The 23,703-nt window shown below is 37.8% G+C and overlaps 1 protein-coding gene across 2 annotated transcripts; it reads right to left on the bottom strand.

Moving 5' to 3' along the window:
* On the bottom strand, window positions 1-22,186 carry zgc:162200 (uncharacterized protein LOC558638 homolog). Of its 2 annotated transcripts, none has more exons than XM_052108759.1 (10): window positions 22,044-22,186; window positions 20,647-20,940; window positions 17,744-17,956; window positions 15,675-15,827; window positions 11,781-12,227; window positions 8,105-8,989; window positions 5,563-5,742; window positions 4,650-4,801; window positions 2,973-3,303; window positions 1-1,377 (listed from the first exon to the last, which is right to left on the bottom strand). In XM_052108759.1, exons 2-10 carry the CDS (start codon window positions 20,872-20,874, stop codon window positions 1,372-1,374), a joined length of 2,595 nt encoding a protein of 864 aa, XP_051964719.1. In that variant the 5' UTR covers window positions 20,875-20,940; window positions 22,044-22,186; the 3' UTR covers window positions 1-1,371. The 2 variants fall into 2 exon arrangements, with proteins under 2 accessions (XP_051964719.1, XP_051964718.1); XM_052108758.1 differs by having other exon boundaries at window positions 20,647-20,943; window positions 22,044-22,166.
* Window positions 22,187-23,703: the final 1,517 nt, after the last annotated feature.

Below are 23,703 nucleotides of genomic sequence, written 5' to 3'. Positions count from 1 at the left end.
AACATTGAAACCACTTTATTTTTACACTGCACATTTCACAAACAACATACAAGGTTGCATGAGATTTGCTATTGTTTTAGGAGTGAAGAATAAAATGTCAAAGAAAATTGGGTTTAAAAAGGAGAAAAAATAAATGAATCATTTTTTGTTGTTATTGAAAATAGCATTTTGAAATACATATTTTTAAACGTCTGGAAAGACGGGATGATTTTAAAATAGGTTGATAACACACACACACACTGTTCTGATAAGAACAGTGTAATGCTTCTGTTGCAAAGGCCTAGCTTTTAACAAAACTGGCTTATTGCAGGGAATGTTACATTATCTACACATACATGCACAAACAATGTCCATAATTAGTTTCAAAACAATCCAAACCCTTTTCACTGGTTAATAAACAAAATTTTAAATCAATATCTACAATTTTACACTCAAAACATTAAGGCACTATTTTATATCCTATTATATATTTTCCACCAGTGTTCCCTTTGACATGAACACATAATAACTGCCATATGGAGAGCAATTTAACACAGTCCTATATAATACAAATAGCCACAATAGTCTTAACAGTGCTGTCTGTTAACCCTGTGTTGTAGGCAGCAAAACTGGCAGTTTGGTGAATAGATTTATTATTTTTTGCATGAGCTTATTAGCAGCTAATTCTTTCTAATCTGCATAGTTGATTGTTCTGGTTATTCGTGTTTTGTTAACTGCTTCAAAAAGGCCACGGTAACAACTGCTACATCATTCAACAAAACCATCTGCCATCACAGAATGGTACAGGAGCAGAAAATATCAGCTTTTGATGAGTTTTGAATGAGTTAATTGGGGCTGATATGAGCATGCTGCTATAAATGACATATAACACGTAAATAAAACATAAAATAGAACTGGTCAGTTATACCTGAGGAATGCCTTCCATGATAGCTAAAAAAAAAGCGATAGTTTTCACTTGCTTAAACCAAATCTCTGGCAAACCCCAAAGCAAGGTATGTTTATCTATGGCTATTGAAGTAAAGGTCAGTCAAAACCTGTCAGATTTCAAACAATACTGATCTCCAAAAGTGATTTTGGTGTGGTATAAATATCTGTGACAAACTGAAGCAGACGTCTTACTATACTGTATGCCATCATGAGATGCCATGCAAGTGTTCAGCTTTTAGTCCATTAAAGCTGAGCAGCACTTGATTCAACAAACAAAAAAACGATAAACAAAAGAAAACACAGGAAAGGGAGAGGCACGAGAGAAATGAAGAGAGGCCCAATGAGGTGTGGTCTGTGATGAGGAGGATGATGGGTCAGGTCAGCAGGGTATGGGAGGTCATGAGGTCCACATATTGAAGCATAGAGTGAGTAAATAAGAAGTTTTTATCTCTGTAAAGATAGAATGAGAGACAATAAGTAAAAAGTGTTCATTCATACATATGCCAAACACTAGGTTAGCAGTAGAAATAAAAACAATTACATTGCTGACTTACTGTAAATTACAAGGGAATAATTACTCAAATATTACTGCAGAATTCTTAGTGGGATTACCCAAAGTCGTACATGTTCCTGGATTAACATTCTTGTTGGTCCTGGAACAACATGGCAACCAATCAGATTTTAAAGTTAGGGTTGGGTTTAGAGGCTTGAATGTATAACAATGTGATTTCTCTCTGATTTTCAGGATAAATTGGGGTTAGGTTTAGGGTTAAGGCTTAGGGCTGGTGTAAGACACTTAAAAAAACTAACATTTTCAACCAATAATGTGTCTGGTTTATGTTTAGGGCTATAATTGTTTGATAGCAACATTGCACCAAGACCAACAAAGGATGTTGATCCAGGAATACTTTTCTACTTTTGTAAATCCCAATGTGCATAAAGCTAACATGCTTTTGGAATAAATCAAGTTGTGATTAATCAAGTTAATAATTTAGCTATATGTACCAAGCCAGTAGATGAACACCAATTGGTAACATAAAAAAAACAAAAACAAATGATACAAAGAACCTGTAAGAGACAAGAAAAACACTTGCAGGATGTAATGTTAATTGTCATCTTGTGTTTTTACACCGTTAATGGCTGTTTTGATGAAATGGTGGATCAAGCTCATTTTCGTATTTTGTTGTTACATGCATCCGATTCTGAACCTCTGATTTTTAAATGATGTTCGTTATGTTGCTCTGAACTTCTGGTGTGTGTAGGTATGTGTTGACTTCTTTGTTGCATCAACACCTCTGAGTTTTTGGAGTTGACCTTGTTCCCTCCTAATCTCTCGACTCGTGTTGGAAGGCATTTCCTCAACAGTGTCGTGACGAAAGTTTGAATGGTTCTCTAGGGTGGAGGAAGATTTTTTTCTGCGGGGGAAAGATGATTTCTGGCCTTTTTCTTTTGGACTGTACGTAGCGGATTGACCACTAGAAGGTGCTACACTTAATCCTCGAGAGAGACTGTTGGATGGGAATCTGGGCTGTACAGTTGATGGCACATTTGAACAAGCAAAGCGACTTACAGATTTTGAAATGTTAGACTGCTTTTTGAGAAACGCACATTCTGCGTTAGACTTCTTTAAAGGTTTTAGATCATTTTCCTTCACTGTGACTTTCCCTCTTCTTTCTGTATGTGTGGCATCAGTTCTTCCTAAACATGCTCTAAAGGTTTCAACTGAACGTGAACAGAAAGGACCAGGTTTGGTCACAGGTAAAGATGCAGCGACGCACTTTAATAAACGTGTTACTGCGCAATGGTGCTGACACCTGCAGGCCTTTTGGCTGCGACTCGAAAACCTTGGGTTGTCGTGACTGGATCGCAAAAGGCCCCAACCCACCAGTAGAGTCATCTAACGAGCGAGACGAACTTGACCCATAACTACGTACAAAGGTAGTATCGCGCGCAAGGCCGACAGATACCAAACTCTGAGTGGATATAGAAGAATCTGTTTCATTTGAGACAGAAAAAGAAGATGAAGAAGAGGAGGACGCTCTTACAGGACTGCAGTGAAGGCTGCGTGACAGTGCCCTCATGTGGCCACTTATATTCTGGGGGCCAGCAGGCACCAGCACTGGACTGGAACGTGGACTTCTCATGGGGCTCCGTGGGGCACGGCCTGATTTGGTCAGATGCTTGGTCCTAGAATGGCGAGGACTGCCACCGTTGCTGACAGGGGAAAAAGGAGTCTCTAGGTCCTCCAACCTCTGGGTCAGTGCCAGCTTCTGCTGGATGGCCATGCGGAGGAGAGAGTTTAGTGTTTTTTTCTCATCCTCAGCAGCTGCGAGCTGTCTCTGCATCTCATCTAACTGAGTTACATACTGGTCACATCTGTGAAAAGAGGAGGAGCGATAAAAATACAGAGAACAGGAACGGTGTGAATGAAGAATGTTTGTCCTCATGAGGGCGCTACATGTATATACAAACACTAAAAAGGTCTAAAGTCTTTGCTGTCCAAGCAATAAAATGCTTCCAGTCAGTATTCATTTTATCAAGCAAAACAAAAACAAAGCAAACAGACTAATGATTTTTCTCATGGCAGATGATAAAAGGGTAAATAAAAGTCACACATATTTGCACTGAAGGAGGTGCACATCAGGGTTCCCACTCTTTTAAGGTACAATTTTCCAGGACATTTTGTGTCTCACACGGTTGTAATATTTAAGCAAAGACACATGAGAGGTCATTAAAATTGTGGTTATTGGAGAGTTTTTGACTTAGGCCAGTAAGCAACCACCACTAACCATAACCCTAGCATTGCAGTGACCAGTTTTGCATAGAAAACAACACTCATATTTTCTTCACAAAATACAAAACTCTAATTTGATTATTTACAATTTAAAATGTTTCAGAGTGGCAAGTCCATCCTGTAATAGAAATAGTATATTACATTGCATATTGTTGTATTGACGTCACCTATAAATATGTAATCAGGTTATTATGAAGTTGTTGTACATCTTAACATAAATAATATCAATGTTATGCACATTTAGATACTAAATAGCCTGAAACTCACAAAGGTTTATCCTTTGCTATTAACACAATCACTCTTTAACCCAAAGCTAAACAAAATGTTCTCATTTCCACTACCCACTTCTTACTTGATGCTTGATCTATGACCTCAGCTCAGACGGCACACTTGTCTGACCACGGGACATGAGATTGTGCACGTTAATCAGCATGTGAAGAGCTTGGGATTACAATCTGATTAGCTTGCTCTTAGGACTGCAGGACCCCACGAGGTTCATGACTGACTAATCTCTATGGCTCTGTATCCCAATGACCTCTCAAACTTATTTTGCAAATGTAAACAAACACTCTGCCTGCCATCTTTTACCATAGTGTGTTGTAAAACAATCATTCCACTTTAGTTTATGTTTAATAATTTATTTCTGCCCAAGGCAATCAATCAGAATGGAGATTTGATTAAAATGTTAAACCTGTAAAACTAAAAAGTTTCAGTTTCTTTTCTAAATTGAGATGGCAAACTCAGACTTTCTACAGCAATTTTAAAGACCTCATCTGCACCATGTTTATAAATCATAACCCTGTTTACAGACAAAAGAGTGTAGTCACTCATCAGCATGGAACAAGAGCCGCACAAACTGTGACATCTGAAGAATTCCCTTAGGCTGTGAGTGAGCAAAGCACTCTGCACACGTGTAATCCCATCATACCTGCTTGCAAACATGACCCGTAGGGTGGAAAAGGTGGCCGCGTCCTCCTTCAGGGCCTTCAGTTCATTTCTCAGCTTTAGCATTGTCTCAGACACCATGCTCTTCTCTGTCTCGTACTTTGTCTTCAGGTTGGTCAAAGCCAACTCTGCTGTCTGGAATAGAAAATTCCAACATATGGAATATTCAGCATCTTCCAGACAAATGTTATGCAGGTGCAGAAGGCAGTTGGCCATGTTCTCATAATAAAAGCACATCATAGGACACCACGGAAAGTTTAAGCAAAGCCAGACCGAGAGTTTAGAAACAGATCCTGAACAGCAGGAGAGTTATTGGATAGCAAATCCAATCCTTGTTCAACCAGTTCTCAACAAAGTGTTCTGTATTTATTAAGATGTAAAACTTCATAAATTGATGTTATATTCTGCAAAACAAATGTGCCAAGGAATGAAAGGTATCTTTGTATGAAATGTATTCAAATGATGTAGTTAACCATTACATTTCGAAAGAAACCATTGTGCTCAAAGTAAAAACACAAATCTCCAAAGCAAAAGACAACGTAACTTAGCTAGGCTAAATATAACAGCTCATGAAAATCTAGTAAAGTTTTTTTAGCCTACATGTTTCACATTTGTATAACATATTCAGTCATCATATATTTCCAAGTGTTCACCCCCTGTGAAATAAGTTTGCCAGTAATCAGTGTCTTTTAAATGTTCAGTAATTTATCGGTTGTTCTGCTTTTAAGGGGTTTCTTGCAACTGCCCAAAGAACTTTAAAAATCTCTCAAAACAGACGGAACACAATGTGTCAAACCAATATAGAGAATGGGCTTTATACTTTCTTGAAAAGCAATGTTTCATATTGGCCATATCATTCATGCAACAAAATCTATATGAGCGGCCATGTAATTTACCTGTTTATTGGCTTTTAAGACAGTTCTGAGAGTGGCAATCTGCTCTCGCTTGGTGCTCAAAAGGGACTTAAGTTTTAACACTTCCTCAAGTAATGCTTCTGCATCGTGGTCTGACTCAGTGCTGCCTCCTGCTGATGGGGAGGGTAACGGGTTGCGCTGTCTGCACAGGTCCACCGCCACCTGAAATGTATGAAAAAAAAAGAAAAAAAAAAAAAGAGCATAGATTTAGATATACATATCGCCATTATGTAAGAACTGTTTAGTTTACTTGATTTAATGTAATGCAATTTTGCAACTTTTGAAGTTTGGCATTAAGGAAGATTCAGACATCCTAAAGCAGAATGGACATTTTTTTTAATAAATGACCTCAAATCTGTTTTTAATTCATGCTTTACAAGCTTAACAAATGAAATGTTCCTGTAAGACATGGGAACAAGCTTCAATTTACATTTACTTATTTTTAACCGAGCATCACGATTTGCATTTGATATATATATACGCATTAAACATAGGTAAACTACATTTGCACATGCTTATTATGGTTGTGTATTGGTACAGATTTGATTTGATTCCGATTCACAAACTCTCAATTCGATTCCATACCGATTCATATGGGATTATTTCAGTTATAATGTCCCTTTTGCTTAAATATGAAAAGACGTTCTCGTCCAGCTAATGATGTTAATTATACAAGGGACCTTCTAACTAGATACATTTGGAAATTATACATTTTACTAATTATACTTTATAACTTTTTCATCATTTTGGCAAGTCAATGTATTCAATCAAGAAATAAGATATTATATTTCATCTATTATTTTTTGTTACATATTTAATGTTAAATTGCATAATTTGTAGTATTTACATTGATTTGTTGAACACGTGCTAAAACGGTAATCTTTAATAAAAATTCTGTAAAGGGTGTCTATAAATAAGCACATGTTATCGAGAGAGGACTTGAATGGCTTTCTCATCTGTACAATGCATGATTAGAATTAAATGTTTTTTTTTGTTTTTGATCAACAACTGACTGTAAAGAACATCAAGGGTATTAAAATAGACATTATTCAAATGACAAAAGTTGTGGGTGGATCTTATTTTTGGACATACGTTACACGGAACACTGTTTACTCTAAAAACGCTGTGCAAGTATCTCGCTGCTGAACAATTCACAACTAAACTACACAATCATTGGTGAGAGAAATGTAAACATTTACTGGCCAGTTGCCAAATATATACATTTTAATCACCTAGCATGAAAATTGGTTGCAAATGCAAGAGATTTCCTCTCATTGTAGTAGAGGGTTGCACAGAGTAAAAGATCGATCTTGGGATTTAAGAATAGAGATCTTTCAAATGTAGATTGCAATTAATCGGAAAATCTATATTTAGATTGCTTATACCAATTAAATTGCTTTGTGTCCCTCTTTGCCAAAAAGATGATGTTCATTTATACCAACAGTTTACATAAACCACTAATGCCACGTATTGCAATGCTCACTGCAGGGGGCAACAAGAACGAGTGTAAAGTATATGCATGGATACTTCCCCATTACCTTTTTGAGAACTAGTAATTTTTAAAGATATAAAAATAGAGTGCAACAGAGCCAGTCCATTTTTAGTCATTTTGGATTTGGAAGAATTTTCCCATGAATTTTTTTTGACAAAATAAATATTTGAATATCAGACAAAAAGACAAAGGTTCAAGACCCTGCACTTAATATCTTTCATGAGGGAATGAACAACAATCCCATGAAGCGCTGCGAATAACATAATCGAATTAAAACACTGAAAAAATATAAAATATTAAAGTTGTTGATTTTAAGTATAGAATTTTGTTTTTGTTAAAACGCAACTTGATTGCGTCATTCAGAGTTTGTCACAGAAGTGGGCAGTCAACGGCAGAGCTTGTTTGGTGTGCTTTGTTTGCTGCGATTCTCAGACTGGTGGATGTTTTCACTTCAGGATCATGGGTAGTGTAGTTGTTCACCTGTAATTCCTCTTTCAAACACAATTTTTTTAAATTGTAAATGAAACAACGCAGACTGGTGGCTTTAGCAGAAGCATATATAATCGATTAACAACCTCGGAGCTCACGGTAGGGCTGTCTTTATAGATTTATAAATTATCATAAAAAATCTTCTCCCCTACTGAGAAAATGTATGGGATTTTTACTTCTGTCGCAAGACTGTTGCGCTCCATAGGAAAATAAAGAACAGACATTACGTCTTCTTGAATGTTTTAGGACAAATACAAATGTTAATTGTAGTTACAAATAATTATAGGAGTGTCTATTTGCACCCCGTTCAGTGGCGTGGGGTGTAGACGTTGTGTGAATGTGTACTGTTGTCCTAGCAACCACGGTTCGAAACAGTGTTTTGGCCCACACTTTTTCCCATCTCCAGTCTTAATATTTCCTTTGATACTAAAAATAATAGATGAAAATAATGAATATAAATGTTGATTTCATCGCAGTGATTTGGTCATGGTGAATTTTGGGGAGTGCAGAGACAGGTTTGATCCGGAGGATCAGTAGACATACCTGTAAGTGTTTAATTTGGCAACGTATGATGGCTACCAGATTGCGCACATTGGTTGGGTCCCTGAAGTCTAGCGTAGGAGACCCTGGACAACTTCCACAGCTAGATGATGTGTCTCCGCTCCCTCCGCTACCCATCTCAATCTCTCCAGAGTAGGTTCCTTTCACAAACACCTCTCCCGAACGCCTGTGCCTCCTGAGGGATCCATTACAGTGGCGTGGCTGTGAATGATTGTGCGATCTCCCTGCCTGTGCTCCTTCACGATAGTAATCAAGTGTCACGCGACTAGGTGTGAGGTTGTTACAAACACACACATGATGGTAAAGGTTGGCAAGCTCCTCAGAGAATGCTAGAAGCTCCTCCTGAGCAGCACTGAGGTGACCTTCAGAATCGGTGGCGACCTGCCGTGTGGCGCCAATTTCCCGCTCCAACTGTCCTATTCGTTCCTGGTCCTGTCGGCTAGCGGTGATACACTGTCGAATTTTATTGGCAAGATCCTGTGCCTCGCCCCTCCAGTGTTCCTTCTCCTGCTTGCAACGCTCCTCCAAGGCCTTGGAATGCTCACCAGCCTCCTTCAGCTCTTCGCGTAGACGTGCAAGCTCTTCATTTGCCACTTGCATGCGACACTCTAGAACTTCTGTGCTTTTCACATCCACCTCATAGTAGTTGATGCCATTTTCGGCCTCTAGGTTTTGAAGGGACATGGGAGTCAGGCTCATTTCACCCCCTCGTTGACTAGGTCTTGACACTGGACACCGAAGGGTCTCTAAACGTTGGTTAAGCTGATCCATCTTCATCTGTTGTTCAATGTGAGCATCTTTTGATTGGACTAACTGCTGCTGGAGCTCCTGCACTGTACTGGTCAGTGTGGCTTTCTCTCTCTCCACCTAAAGATACACAACCAAATATTAAGGCCTTTAACAAACTAATTTCAGGTTTAATTCTGATTCAATCTAGCATGTCACTGAGATGCCTATAATGGAGCACATGAGGTGAAAAGCATTGCGTTATTATCGAATAATCTTGGTGTACAAACATTTTAAAGGGATAGTTCACCCAAAAATGAAAATTCTCTCATCATTTCCTCACCCAGATGTGTATGACATTTTCTGCTGCACACAAATTAAGTCTTTTAGAAGAATATTACTGCTCTTTATGTCCATACAATGCAAGTGAATGGTGACCAGAACATCTGGTATTCCAGTTCTAACAATGCTACATAAACAAGCTCAGAAAGAAAACAACTGCTGCAACTACAGCCACTTTAGAGAAACTGTAATATTTAAGAACCAACCAACTAGCAACTCTCTAAAGGGGTTGCACTTGAGACTGATTTAAACTATTAATGGGATTGAAATTTCATCCACAATTCTTTAACGTTGAGTGTGTCATAAATTACAAAAATCCATCAATAATTAAATAAAGACTCTCACCAAGGAAAAGTAAAAGCTGGGTGGTTGAAAGACACTTTGCTGCTTGGCATGAATGACTTATTGATGGTACAACCTGGGCAGAATGCAACAAGTAGCCCCTCATCTGCCAGATGATGCAGTTAAAAAAAAGTCCCAGCAGATAATTTTAGAGGCATGTACATCTTAAGGGTTTTATCTTTTATGCTTTGGTGGGAGATTATATTGGTTTTTAAATCTTGTTCTCTTGTTGTTGTCTTTGTTCATTCAGTCTTGAAAGTTTGAGTGGTTCCACATTTCTACAAAGACCTTGTTGATCTCTGTAGCTACAACTCTCATTACCCTCTCCGCTGGTTCATAATAATGATTACCGGTAACAGTAATGAGATTACATCATGGCCTGAAACTCATTTCTTGAAAATGAGGAGGAATTCCCCATTCATATGTGTATGGGGGGACTCCATGCCAATTGAAAAAAAAAAAACATTTCACATTGAACATTAGTCAGAGATTTGATTCATACACAAAGTGGTTAATGAAAAATGATTACTGTATCATTAAATGTTTTATTTCACATCATGCTATTTATCTACATATTATTTTTGTGAATATTATTGTTAACATTTTAGAATTTGGTAACAATATATTTTGTGTTATCTTGATAAAAAACATCCCTCCTTTTGCTGCCTCACCTTCTAGCAAAAACAGAGAGATGCATAAGTTAGATGAATCGATGGGCATGTAAGTAGGTTATAGCACAGTGACAGCGAGTGACAGTGTTACTTACTAAGTTAGATGAATCGATGGGCATGTAAGTAGGTTATAGCACAGTGACAGCGAGTGACAGTGTTACTTACTAAGTTAGATGAATCGATGGGCATGTAAGTAGGTTATAGCACAGTGACAGCGAGTGACAGTGTTACTTACTAAGTTAGATGAATCGATGGGCATGTAAGTAGGTTATAGCACAGTGACAGCGAAGTGACAGTGTTACTTACTAAGTTAGATGAATCGATGGGCATGTAAGTAGGTTATAGCACAGTGACAGCGAGTGACAGTGTTACTTACTAAGTTAGATGAATCGATGGGCATGTAAGTAGGTTATAGCACAGTGACAGCGAGTGGCAGTGTTACTTACTAGGAAAGTATATTTTGAACAAAAAGACCGAATGGTCACATAATTTAGCCTGAGAAGTGGAGTGCCCATTTGAGCACGTTTATGGCGCGAGCATCCGCCACTGACTCCGCAACGCATGAAACAAAAAAAGTTCAGCAAAAAATTCAATGAAGATTGCAATGTATGTATTTGGAAGCAGTTATCAGATGTTATTAATAAAACAACGAACTCTTGCGGGGGCATTTTTGCACCCATATTTTGAATTTAGGGGGCATTTTTGCCCAGAGCACCCATTAATTTCCGACCCTGGATGGGGATATAGAGATGAGAGATGAAACGGGTGATTAAGTGTCTCTCTTCACCATGCAGCTGATACACAAAGCATATTTGCCATTTCTGCCTTGTCAAATGTGCGGCATTATGACTGATGTAGCGACAAAATATGAAAGGTGTCAAAACTTTAGATCGCTTCAACATCACACTTGCAATGTTAACAGCATTGTTAATTATTAACAGCAGCAATAGTTGTATTGTGTAGCTCGCAAACGGAGATGCAGTAAAATGCCATTTGCATTTCGAATTAACAGGTTTAGAAAAGTTTATACATCTGTAATATCTTAAGTTACGCACCCCAGTGCATAATCTCAGGCCCTGTACATGCTTAAACAATAAAGTATGATGTCATGCTGCTGGTTGTAACCCATGTTTGGGAAGCATCTGGATCTTTTCCCTTCCTAATGCATAATATTGCTAGAAGGCAATCAAAAAAGTGATGTAAAGTAGTTTCGCTAGTCTTAACCACAACAGATCAGACCACTTGAATTTTATAAAAATATTTTACATTTTATAGGCACAGTAACATCATGCAGATTCAATTTCTAACAGGAAAAAACCCCATACAGTACATCTGATACCTAATTTGCAAAGTTAAATTTGTATGTTTGTGTATGCAGAGCAATGGCAGAAAGACAAGCACATTTCAATCAGTCTATTGCTCAAATACGGTTTCAAGGTCTCTAAAAAATTATTCTCCTAAATAGTTTGCCAAAGATGTTTTCGATAATGATGCTCTAAAACAAATATTATTGAACAGCTCAAAAGAAGTGTGTGAGGAGTATAAACATTATGTAGGATGTAAACAGGTTCTCCCACCTGCAGCAGTTGCTGTTTCAGTTTCTGGCTGTCAGACAGGTGCAGCTCACTCAGCAAGTCGGCCACAAGTCCAGGAGCCTGCGGTCTGAGGAACACATCACTGTTTCTGGGTGTGGAGCACCTGTGTTTCTCCATCCCTTTGGAGTTATTATATCCACTGTCCATCTCCTCTTCTTCATCTCCTTCCACCTTATCCTCTCCATCATGGCTGTTGTCCAGCTGTAGCTCAAGGTGACCAATAGAGTCAAACGGGTTGATGTTTATAGTGGCGAGCTCTCGTCTCAGACAGTTCTTCTGCTCTCTCTCATCTTTTAGAGCCTCTAGGGCCTCATCCAGCTGCCGCTCAGCGATCTCCCTCAGCCGCCCGGCCTCTTCCAGCTGGACCCTCATCAGCTCCAGCTCCTCATCTTTATGAGTCAACTCCAGCTTCACTGATTCAAACTCCACCTGTGGACACAAATGCAAATGTTTCAGAGTGTGAATGACACTCTATTTATAGTTTGTTTATTACATCGGTATAAATTAGATCTGTGCATATTTGCAGATGTATATGATTTTTGATTTATTGATATTTGCCTTTTTGTCATTAGACAAGACATTTAAAAGTTACAGGGAAATGTTGAGGAGAGAGAGGGAGATTGAAACAGGGGATCACTTTGTTGGATGGTAACTTGCACATCTGTGAGAACACCATGAATGCAGACAGACATGTACAAATTCTGGAGCAACATATATACTGCAATACAGCATTGTTTTTTTCCTGGGACGTCCCTTCATTTTCCAGCAGGACAACTTCAAACCACACATTGCCCCAGATTACAAGTGCGTGGCTGTGTAAGCCGTGTGTGTGGGTGCTAGATTGGCCTGCCTGCAGTCCTGACCTGTCTCCAATTGAGAATGTGTGACGCATTATGAAGAACACCATACAGCAACGAAGACCCCATACAATTGTGCAGCTTAAGACCAACATAATGGATGATTGGGGGAAATTCCAATTTCAAAACTTAACAAACTTGTGTCTTCAGTGCCCAAATGCTTAATAAGTGTTATTAGAAGAAATGGTGAGGTTTCACAGTGGTAAACACATGACTGTCCCAACTTTTTGGGAGTGCGTTACAATCATCTGAATTGAAATTAAATGTACATTTTCAAAAAAAGAAAACAATGAAATTCACAAGGTAAAACATCATATAATATGTAGTTGTAGTGCTTTCAAAGGGTGAAAATAATTTAGAAATCAATAATTTTCGTTTTTATTAGCAATTTTCATACTGTCCCGACTTTTTTTTGGAATTGGGGTTGAAAACCAGAGAGCAATGCAACCATATTAAATTACTGCAAAGAACATTGCTGACTGTTTAAAAAAAGCATTACATTTTAAACCAATGAGCATAGAATGCATTTTGGGCAGAATTATCCATTATTATAGTGGAGTACCTGTATTAACTGAGCTTCAGAAGTGTGTTCTTATCATCTGCGCTCAGAAGTCTTTGCAGAACAATTATTCAATGATTTATTTATTTTAACAAAAATACAGGCCTTAATACTCTATTCAAACTAGTGTAGATTCCAGTTTAGACACCTGACCTTGAGTAACCAAAATAGTACACAAAATAAAAATTGGTTGACACTGAGATAGGACACAATTTGTATCATGCAATTAATTTGACTTGTAGTCACAGTTACTAGAAGTCATCTACTGTAACCTTATAACTGCCTATTTCTAATGTAGCTCCCTCTTCCCAAAACAGACCACCACATTTCTAACTTGTTAGGCTGGTTCCACAATGCCTTTACTGATTTTTATCCCAAATGCAGGCTTTGCACAACAAATGACCACATATACAGTAACATTAACCAGCAACATAAATTGCTTATCAGTGCTGATGTGTTCCAGATATTCAAAATGACAAGTATGAGAACTATCACACATAATAGGGCTGGGCGATTAATACAATTATATTTTCAATTACGATTTGCCACATCTATGAGTTGCGTGAAGTGACCGGGAAAGAGACTAAATCTTCTCCTGGCTGATGCACACTCTGGAGCGGGGGCGCTTGTCACTTGCACACGTTTGCTGCAGCTAGACTATAACGTGATGGCTCATGACATCGTGAATCATAATAAATGTGTCACGTTCACTGTGTATATCTTGACGTGAAGAAAATAGTCATGTTAATGCACACTTGAACGGTCAAATACATATCAAAATTCCACCAAAATGCCCTTCTTGGTGAGGTAATCATGTAAACACAGTTATTTCTAAAGAGAAATTAAACAGCGGAGAAAAAAGTGGATTTGTATTAAAATGTCAGACTTTTAAGTATAAACGTTAATGTATAGTTGTAAAGTTAATAGACCTGCTGCCGTCTAGTGTGTCATAAAAATTAAACAACCAGAACATGAAAACACTCGCTGCTCTTGACTGGGAAACTTTGGTAGCTTTTAAAAGTATTAATGTATTACAATCATACAGTAATGACCAATAGTAGTTTTATATTGACCAAAATAATCGTGATTATGATTTTTGCCATAATCGAGCAGCCCTAACACATTATATTAATTATTTAAATTTCTCTTTCTCTGGGAATAACAGGCAACTAGCCATATACCCACTTCATGACAATATAAGCATTGTCAGACAACCTGAGGTTTTGGTGGAATTGACTTGCCATTTAAGTCTTTTAAATGGCACAAATGCACGTTGTGAAATATGCACAACTTTTCAGCGCATTTTTTTTTTAATCTCTCGTAGATTTGGCTTTGCCTAACTATTAATTATTTATAATTAATAAATAATTGACTGTTTTAATATGTTAAGTAACTTTTACTTAATGTATTCAGTTTAGAACAAGCTTTTAGGGTTGCTCTATTTGTCAATAGTTTTCAATAAATAAAACTGGTATTTGATAAATGTGAATGCGTGTCATGTTCTATATTTAATGTACAATGATGATCATGCAAGGTGAGCTTGCATTCCTTTTTCAGCGGAATTTAGAGTCAGATTTAGAATAGATTAATTATTTAAATGGGTCGCATAAACAATTTAGTTTTACTGTTTTCTAAAGGTTAGTTTCTTTTTAGTCTAGTCGACTCCAGAATTTTCAGTTAAACGTCAGTGAAATTAGTCGTTCTGCACATCCCTACTTTAGACATGATGCACTAATATCTATGACTATGAGTTAAGTCACTTAGGCAAAGTCTAAGGACAGCTCTGCTTTTTTGTTTATTGACTGTAGAAACTCATCCTGAGCAAACCGGTTTGAGATCCAATAAAGCAAGTCGAGTCGCTGTGTGTCTGAATATTCATGTGGGAAGTGAATAAAACCTTTCTCTTGTGCAGTTCTTCAGAAGGAAGGCTTTGTCAAAAATCAGCTGAGATGGAGGAAATACAACAGAAGTGTTGTATTGCACTGATAGCAGCTGCAAAAAACACATTCAAAGTCACAAGGCATCTTTAGCCAAGTCCACTTCACAATGGGAGACTTTTTACCAGCAAACATTAAAAGAAAGTGATTCAAGGTTATGTGTGCATTTTTTTCAATGTTAAAATATATTCACTTATCCCAGCTTAATTTGCATAGTCAACAATACACCAGATAATTATAAGCTGATTCCCTAAAAAGTGTTAACACTGGTGCTGTCAAAACGTTCTGTTGACTGAGAATGAAAGACAGGGGAGTGTTTTAGAAACCTGTTTAAAAACAATTTTTGCAATTCCATTTGGTGATGCTATTGGATACAAACCTTTCACGCTGTATGTTGAATTTAAATGGAAATGTTCATATGACATTTGTGAAAAAAGTTGAGATCTCAAATACATTTAGAAGACAACACTGCTTAAAAATAAGCCATCCCAAGAAACTCGTCCCAACCATACCGCACACACACCTGGTTTTCTTTTAGCACAGAGACTTGCTTCTGCAGGGAGATGTTCTCCTCCTCCAGCTCACTGTTATCTTGAAGCTGCCGCACCTCTCGTGTCTTGTACTCCTTCATCTCCTCTCTCATACAGGTCTTCTCCACCTCCAAACACTCACACTCCTGAAGAAAGAGCAACAGTGTGTGTTGAGACAGGGGAAGTCCACAAAACTCAAAATAGAACAGAACAGAGATAAACAGATTTGCACAGCAAACACATGATGGGAGTTTCATAAAATGTTTTAAGTTGTAATGACATGTTCATATCTTCTGGACCCTACTTTCAATAAAAAGTTTCTTAAAAGGTACAGTTCAACCAAAAATGAAAATGTGCATACAATGACAGTGAATAGGGATGGATGAAAAAAAAAAAATGAAAGTACCATTGTTACGTTCGTGGAAAAGGAGGATGCTGGGGCCGGCTTGACAAAACACATAGACGTTTATTGTTGCACTTTTCAGCCGCACACAATAAGGCCGCTTTTCAGCAATACACAAAAGGTTTTCTTTTCAGCTTCACTACACAAATTCGGTTGGCTTTTCAGCTCAACACACAAACAGCTTCACACCCTCTCTCTCTCTCTCTCTCTCCTGTCTGCCACTCTCTCCTTATCTTCACGGCCTCACTCTGCCCAGATGCCGCTCTGCTCTGCCCATCACAATCACATATCACACACTATTTTAATGTGATATAATCAAAGTATTCTGAAGCCATACAATAGGTTTGTGTGAGATATTCATACATGATTAAACTTTGCAGGTCACTGCGGTGCAACTCGACAGTTGGCCGACTCGGATTATGCACGTAGATTTTGTTGCTTATGAGAAATGTAAAATGCTAATCGTTCCAAAAGCAAATGAAACCGCTCTACCTGGATCAGTCACCGCAGCTCAATGGACAGATCAGCGCAGAGCATGTTTCTGTACCATCTGTACAACTTGGTGGCACCAAAGCTACTGCTCTCAAATGTTAGTCTGGACCAGTGCGTTGCTTTACATATCATATTTGAATATACCCAAATCCAAATGAGATTTGAGAGCTTTGATGGAGGAGAATATTTTCAGTGAATAATGGTTATTTTCTTGGAATTTTCTGACATTCCAATTTATAGTGCACATCACAATTTATTTCCCATTGTATGGCAAATAGAAGGGTTAACATTCTGCTTAACATCTCCTTTTGTGTCACACAGAAGAAAGTCAAATGATTTTGGTGAAAGGAAATTTTTCACTTATGTGAACTAACTTTCAAGCTCAAGGATTTTAATATGCATGATATATAGCCATAAGTGACAAATGTAGGCTAGTTCATTTAAGTAGTCCACCACAACATCTCTTCAAGTGGACACTGAAACTGGCTTTGTGTTACATGCCAAGGCCTCACGGAGACAGCCGCAGTATCACAATTCACAAGGAGTCTGATTTCCACTTTTACTTCTTTGATCAACAAGTTAGCTAGCACAGGATATGGTATTCAGCTCTATTTAGTAAAACATCAATGGCATTCTGATGTTGTTCAAGTCAACATCTAAACTGAGCTTTAATGCATGTTCTTAGTCTCACTGTTAATGATTTAGGGGTGCATGTTCTTCCAAATAAAAAAAGAATGTCTTCGTAGTCTTTAATCACAACATAATAAATAACTTGCTCTTCTTCTGAAACTACATTCCTTGCTCACTGAAAACTACACAACTACTAGGCATTGTGTTAGCAAAACTTATATCCAGGTCTGTCTCCTTACTAGTATGGAATGCCCTCTTTTTACAATCCAGTCAATTCCCAATTGATAGAATATCCAGATTCACAGAGAAATACAATTCATTAATACATCTGTAAAATGGGTTGCGAATGGGAATTTATGTTGACTGTGACATCACAAATAATTTTGCATCTTTCAGCAAACATACACCATTTTAATGCTCATTAATCACAAGCAATAAATAGTACCAGCAACTAAACTGTTATGTATATTTAGTAAGGAATGCTTGGACATATTTTCACAAAACCACTAGTCCTCTGGATGCCGAATGTTAATATACCTTCTTCAGCTGGGTGGAGAGGCTTGCCATTCGGTCATTTTCAGCTATGGTATTGGCCATCATGAGGCGGGCCTGTTTAAGCTCCGCCTGCAGCTCATCCATGCGAAACGACATGGCTGCCTCTTTGCTTGCTGTCTCTTGCAGGAGACACTCCTCTCGGCTTTCTCCATCTGCCGCTGCACGCTTATGACTGCTCACAGAGTCTGCCAGAGCCTACACACACACACAAAAAATCCTCTTATCACCATTATAGCCAAGGAACAGATACACTAGCAGAGTCTCTACCAATTCATATCAAAATAGAACAAATCAAAAACAAAAAAATTACATAAAAAAAAATTATTTTGTTGATTGACAGAATGAACAAACAACACTGACCAAATGTTTGGTCCTCAGCTACTTTAAGCTTGAACATTTTCAGAGCTGTTAAAAGTTAAACAAAATTGTCTGTCTTAAATTAATTTTAAGTAATTGTTTACTTGTCTAGCCAAAAAACTACACCAATTGTATTCAGGGGTAGTGATATAAAAAATGTATGACAGTATACGTTAACAATGACGCTTGTAAACATTACATTCCAGCTTCCATGGCTACTAAAGTGTGTAATTAATGTGGACTTCAGTTCATGCTAAGCCCCCTTTTGAGCTTAGACAAATGGTAACAAGTGTGCACCAGATTGTCTTACACTGAACTGTAACCAGAAGTAGCACAGCAAACCAGATTGCCTGTTATAAATATAGCTTCTTATTTTTCAGAACATTATAATTAAGTCGTGTAAGAATGTGTGGGAAAAACATGTTTGTTCTACTCTATAATTAATCAGGAAAGGAGGAGGCCTGAGGAGGGGGCAGTGAAGTGTGCAAGGCAGGGCTCATAAGATGCGAGTAGACAGGCAGGAAATGACATGAAATAAAATAACATATACTGTATAGTCTGTGTAGGAGCAAGGCAAAAAGATGATGTTACAGCACGAAAAGGGAAAATGTTACTTTTGTTTTATGGTATTATTTTTAAATCAGACGTGGTTTGAAACAATAATTCACTTAAAAGCTACTGATTCATCATCATTCAAATTGTACACAAAGTAAAAATTCTAGACTTTTGCAAGGTGACGTAATGATAAAAACATCTACACATTATTTAGATGCTCCAACAATCACTCACTAATGCTTTTTCCTAGCACACTAGACCCAGATCTGTTCACTCCTGTCATTTCACTCTACCACACTCACCTACTTTGCAGATTTCATGCTCTACTAATCAGACACACATGAGCCTAATCTTCATACCAGAGGGAGTTTGTCTACATTGTGGTGCGTATGTGTACTCCATATACAAATGACAGCGACACTGCAAATAATATATGCACAAAACTAATAAAACATGCACATTTTATGATGCCCTCAATCTGTTGCTACTTAGTGGGATTTTAAGTCCAAAAACAGGGATTTTTGGGGACAGATTTATGTAATAAATCCGATAACTGAGACCCAGAAAGGCTCATTGCGTACCAGGCTTATAGTGTATTTGTTTATGACTTTAGCAATGAACCACAAACTGCTCTGTATGAACAGTGTAGTATGAAAAATGGCTAAAACTATTAGTGCCGATACAAAACTTACATTATCTATAGGCAAATGCAGCTCTTTTCTAATACTATAATGGCAAGAACTCAAAAACATTTGTAAAATGGCATCTGAAGTATTTTTTAAACAGGGAAATAAGGCCCTTTGTGTATATAGCATTGAGCGGACAATCATTCTGGCAAGATATAAGGTCATGGCTCTTGGTGGCTATTTCTCAAGGGCTCTGACTTTTGAGTCAGAAATCTGGGGAGGGGAAAGGACAGGATATAGCACGTTATTTCAGTCTGAGTGACAAATAACGATTTAGCTTATAACAAAAAGAATAAACATAAAAGGTCCACTAAACAGTTTTTACCACACCTGCCAAATGATGGGTTGATTGAGAAAATGGCTTGTACTGGCTTTGAAACTAGTACTTTAAATTACTTTTATTAAAATTTTTATTTTATCCCCATTACAATCAGTGTAGGGTGTAACATGTTACTGTAATCTGATAACATTCTGCGGTAACAGTAATGTAACATGTTACTTATCAAAATAAGTAATCTCAGATAAATGTACTTGAGAAGCAACATATATGATATTTAGACATGCTTTAAGATAATGCATCTTAAATATGTGTATTTTAAATACAAGTGTATTTTTACAATTGGTTATACTTCTGTGAGTGCAGTAAAGACAAAATATACTTATATTAAAGATCAATGCTCTTGAAGCATGTCTACAAGTCTATTACACAACAAGAGTGATTCTGTATTTACTTATTTGGTATTTTTCCCCTCATTTTTTTCCATCAATTCCCTCATACTTTGCGATCTACATCACCGGAAGATGTTTGGAAAGTTTGGAGTGCATCTAGACTGTGAGCTGTGTAATTCTTCCTCTCCTCAGTAAATCGCAAGCTGCAGTGCTGCTCTCATGTGTCATCATCATCAGAGTTTAATGTGATCTCATGTTGCGTTAAATGAGATCAATCGACTTTGACAAAGAAAATTGTGTCGACAATTTTTTATTGTCGACGTTGTTGATAATGTCCACTAAATGTTTCAACCCAATTGAGCATGTAACTTAAAATGTCCTTTTTTCTCTCCAGACAAGTGAATGACCAATTTACTTGTCCGGATAACAAGCATATGACAATGCTTCATTTCAAGCCCTGCAACCAATGTGTATATGATTAAATTACTACTTGAGCACAACATTTTTACAAGAGCACAAAATGACCTACTAACGAAAAAAAAAAAAGTATTTTTGCTTTGTCTCGCGACAGTTTCCCAAAGCCTTCATTTCAACGTATCCCCCTCTTTCTTCACTGACCTCTCTGAGCTGTTGCATTTCCAGTTTAAGAGCCTCATGCTCTTCCTCCAGCTGGCTGTGTTTGGTCTTCAGTGCAGCGCTCTCTTCCAGCACGGCCAGGCCGTACCGTGCAGCCTGTAACTTCTCCTCATTGGCCTCCTGCAGCTCTGCCGTCAGCCTCTCAACCTCTACCTGAAGCCCCCCTCCACCTTCAGACCCCTCCACCTCTCCATCACCCTCCTCCAGCATCCTTAATCCAACCTCACACTCGGGACGAGACCAGATGCTTCACTCCTGTACCATCATGCCTGCAGTCTGCTAGGAGATAGAGATGGACATGAGTTCAGGTGTTAGTACCTTTGGTTCGCATTCAGCATTTCCATGTGCACTATTAGTCTAAATGTGATAATGATGATCCAATAAGCTTCTTCTAAACAAACAGCACAGCTCAAAGTCCTCAGACGTAACATTGAGATTATCTGAGTTGTTAATCTTACATTCTATGAGACAGTCTCCCATCCGCCTTGCAAGATACAACCGATTGACATTTACTCCAGCAGCTTAAGAGACATAAACTTTCACTCTAGTAGGCAATATGTCATCTAATGACATGATGCATTCACATGCTTGATTAAATGTTTAATTTAAATTGTCATTATTCGCTCACCCTCACGTCACTTAAAAACACAAGACTCTCTCCCGTGTAACACAAAAGGAGATGTTAGTGACTAAATGTCTTTTCTCTTTCATTGCATGGAAAAGAGCAGCGGCTGGATTCTTCAACATTACTTCCGAGTTTCAAATGAGTTTGGAGAGACAGTATTAAAACAGGAAGCAATGGCAGAAACACAACCTGTTTTTTTTTTATCTGTCCTACATCATAATCTAAAAGCAGTACCCGATTTAAGACAGTTTAGGCTTATTTTGACTAAATAGCAATATTTGGTTTGTTGACATTTGTCAGTTGTGGACTTATGGGTGACGCATGTGAACACACACATTTATCAAAATGGACTGGTCAGGCACTGCCAAAGCTTATTTATATTAATACAAAGCTGTTGTCTAGACATTGCTTTTGCATTATCAGGCTTGTTACAAAACGAATTTAAAAGTTACTGAGTTAAAAGAAAATTAGCTAGTTTGTCATCAGTTTGCTGTCGCCGCGGTGCTAACACATTTAATATTGTGGTCAAACTAAATAAGGCTACTTTATCGAAGGGTTACGAGACACTATTTCTTGTAATTATAAAACCAGGAACCGGTGCCTATACACGATCAATTTGCATCAGCAGTTGAAAAACAAAAACACATCCGCCTTTCGATTTGCTACATGGTTAGCTCGGTAACGGTTTATCTGAAGCCAAGTTGTTAGTCGGTACTTCCAAAAGATAAAAATGCCGCTATTAACTGAATCGTACCTTTATATTTGATTGACAGAATCGTGCAGTAACTGGATGTAATGTAGATTTGTGGTGGAGGTAGATCAGCCCTTGCGCGCGCTCCTGAAGTCAGCCGTTTGAATGCATGCACGAGCAGCAGCTCAACAGCCAATGACGCTCCGCCCCTTCCGCCTCAAGATCATAAAGCGCTCGCTCGACACCACAGCGGATGTGATTCTGCGGTTGAATCTTGTTATAGTTTATACAGATATTTGAAAGAAATGTGCTTGTGTGCACAGTTTGCTGACATGAAAAAAAGTGTTTAACTTTAAATAACTCAATGACTAATACAAACGCAATATACATGCAACATGAAAGGAAGTTCAACCCAAAAATGTACTTTATTTCTTCTGCTGAACACAAACAAAGATTTTCTGAAGAAAAGTTCAGCTCTGTAGGTCCATATAATGCAATTGTATGGTGACAAGAACTCTGAAGCACCAGAAAGCACATAAAGGCAGCATAAAATAAATTAATAAGACGTCTTATTGGTTTAATCAATGTCTTCTGAAGTGACCTAATCGGTTTGGGGTGAGAATACACCAAAAATGTAACTCCTTTATCACTGTAGCAGTCTCTAGGGACAATCATGATATCAAGTTTGATTACACTTCCTAGTGCTTGATGCATGCACAGAGTGAATGATGGCACTGTAGGAAATGTAATCAAGCTTGAAATCATGCTAGTCTGGGAGACCGCTGATGTCAAGATTTATAAAAAAAATAAAATAGTGTTATATTTTGGTCTGTTCTCACCCGAAATCGATTGAATAGCTTCAGAAGACATGGATAAAATGAAATTATGTGGGGTAAAAATAATATAATATTATAAATTTACTTCAATATTTTGTGTCTGTATAAACAATTATGCCACATTGTCTTCCCATGTTTTGTTTACGTTAACAGAAAACAAGGCATACAATAATGTGAACAATAAACTTTCTTGGTTTTAAAAAGAAAGAAAGAGAGAGAATCTAAAAAAAAAATCTTTAAATAAAGAGAGAGAATCTTTTCAGCATTAACAAAATCTGTTTTATTTTATTTTTAATAGCTACGTTTGTTAGCTTGTACAATATAATTAAACATGTTCTCTGCGTGTCTATTTCACAGTACAACAATATGACACCAAGTGGTTGAGTAGTGTAAGTGCAACCAGATATTCACTGTCTGGCTAATAGGAGCAGCTGTTCAGAATGGCATCAACATGTGTCAGGTGCCAGTTGGGATGGCACGATCATATTAGCTGAGAAGTTGCTGCCTTTCAGAATGGTGCCTGCATATCAGAGTGGCATCCATGAATCTATATCAGGATGACAGCTGCCCATAAGTTTACTTCATTTCTTTTTTATTAGCTCCAGTAGAGAGAGAGAGAAAAAGATGTAATTTTAGTAGTGGCAATTTCTGTATGGCAGCTGATGTGCAAGTTTTGGCTTTGAGGCCAAATAGTGTAGCCTATGAGTATCTGCCAAAGGTGTCTAAATTTACTTATGTTTTAGCAGCTATGGGTTGTTCTGGGGCATCTGCTGTGCATGTCGGCAGCTGCTATTCATTTTAATTTAGCCAAATGAAGTTGGCATATATCTGATTAGCACTTGTCACTAGTCATTCAGAGATGTAAACCTTATTTGAGGTGTTTCTCG

Source organism: Xyrauchen texanus, chromosome 37 (assembly GCF_025860055.1).
Source record: "Xyrauchen texanus isolate HMW12.3.18 chromosome 37, RBS_HiC_50CHRs, whole genome shotgun sequence".
NCBI lineage: Eukaryota > Metazoa > Chordata > Actinopteri > Cypriniformes > Catostomidae > Xyrauchen > Xyrauchen texanus.
This window is presented reverse-complemented; position numbering and strand designations above follow the sequence as displayed.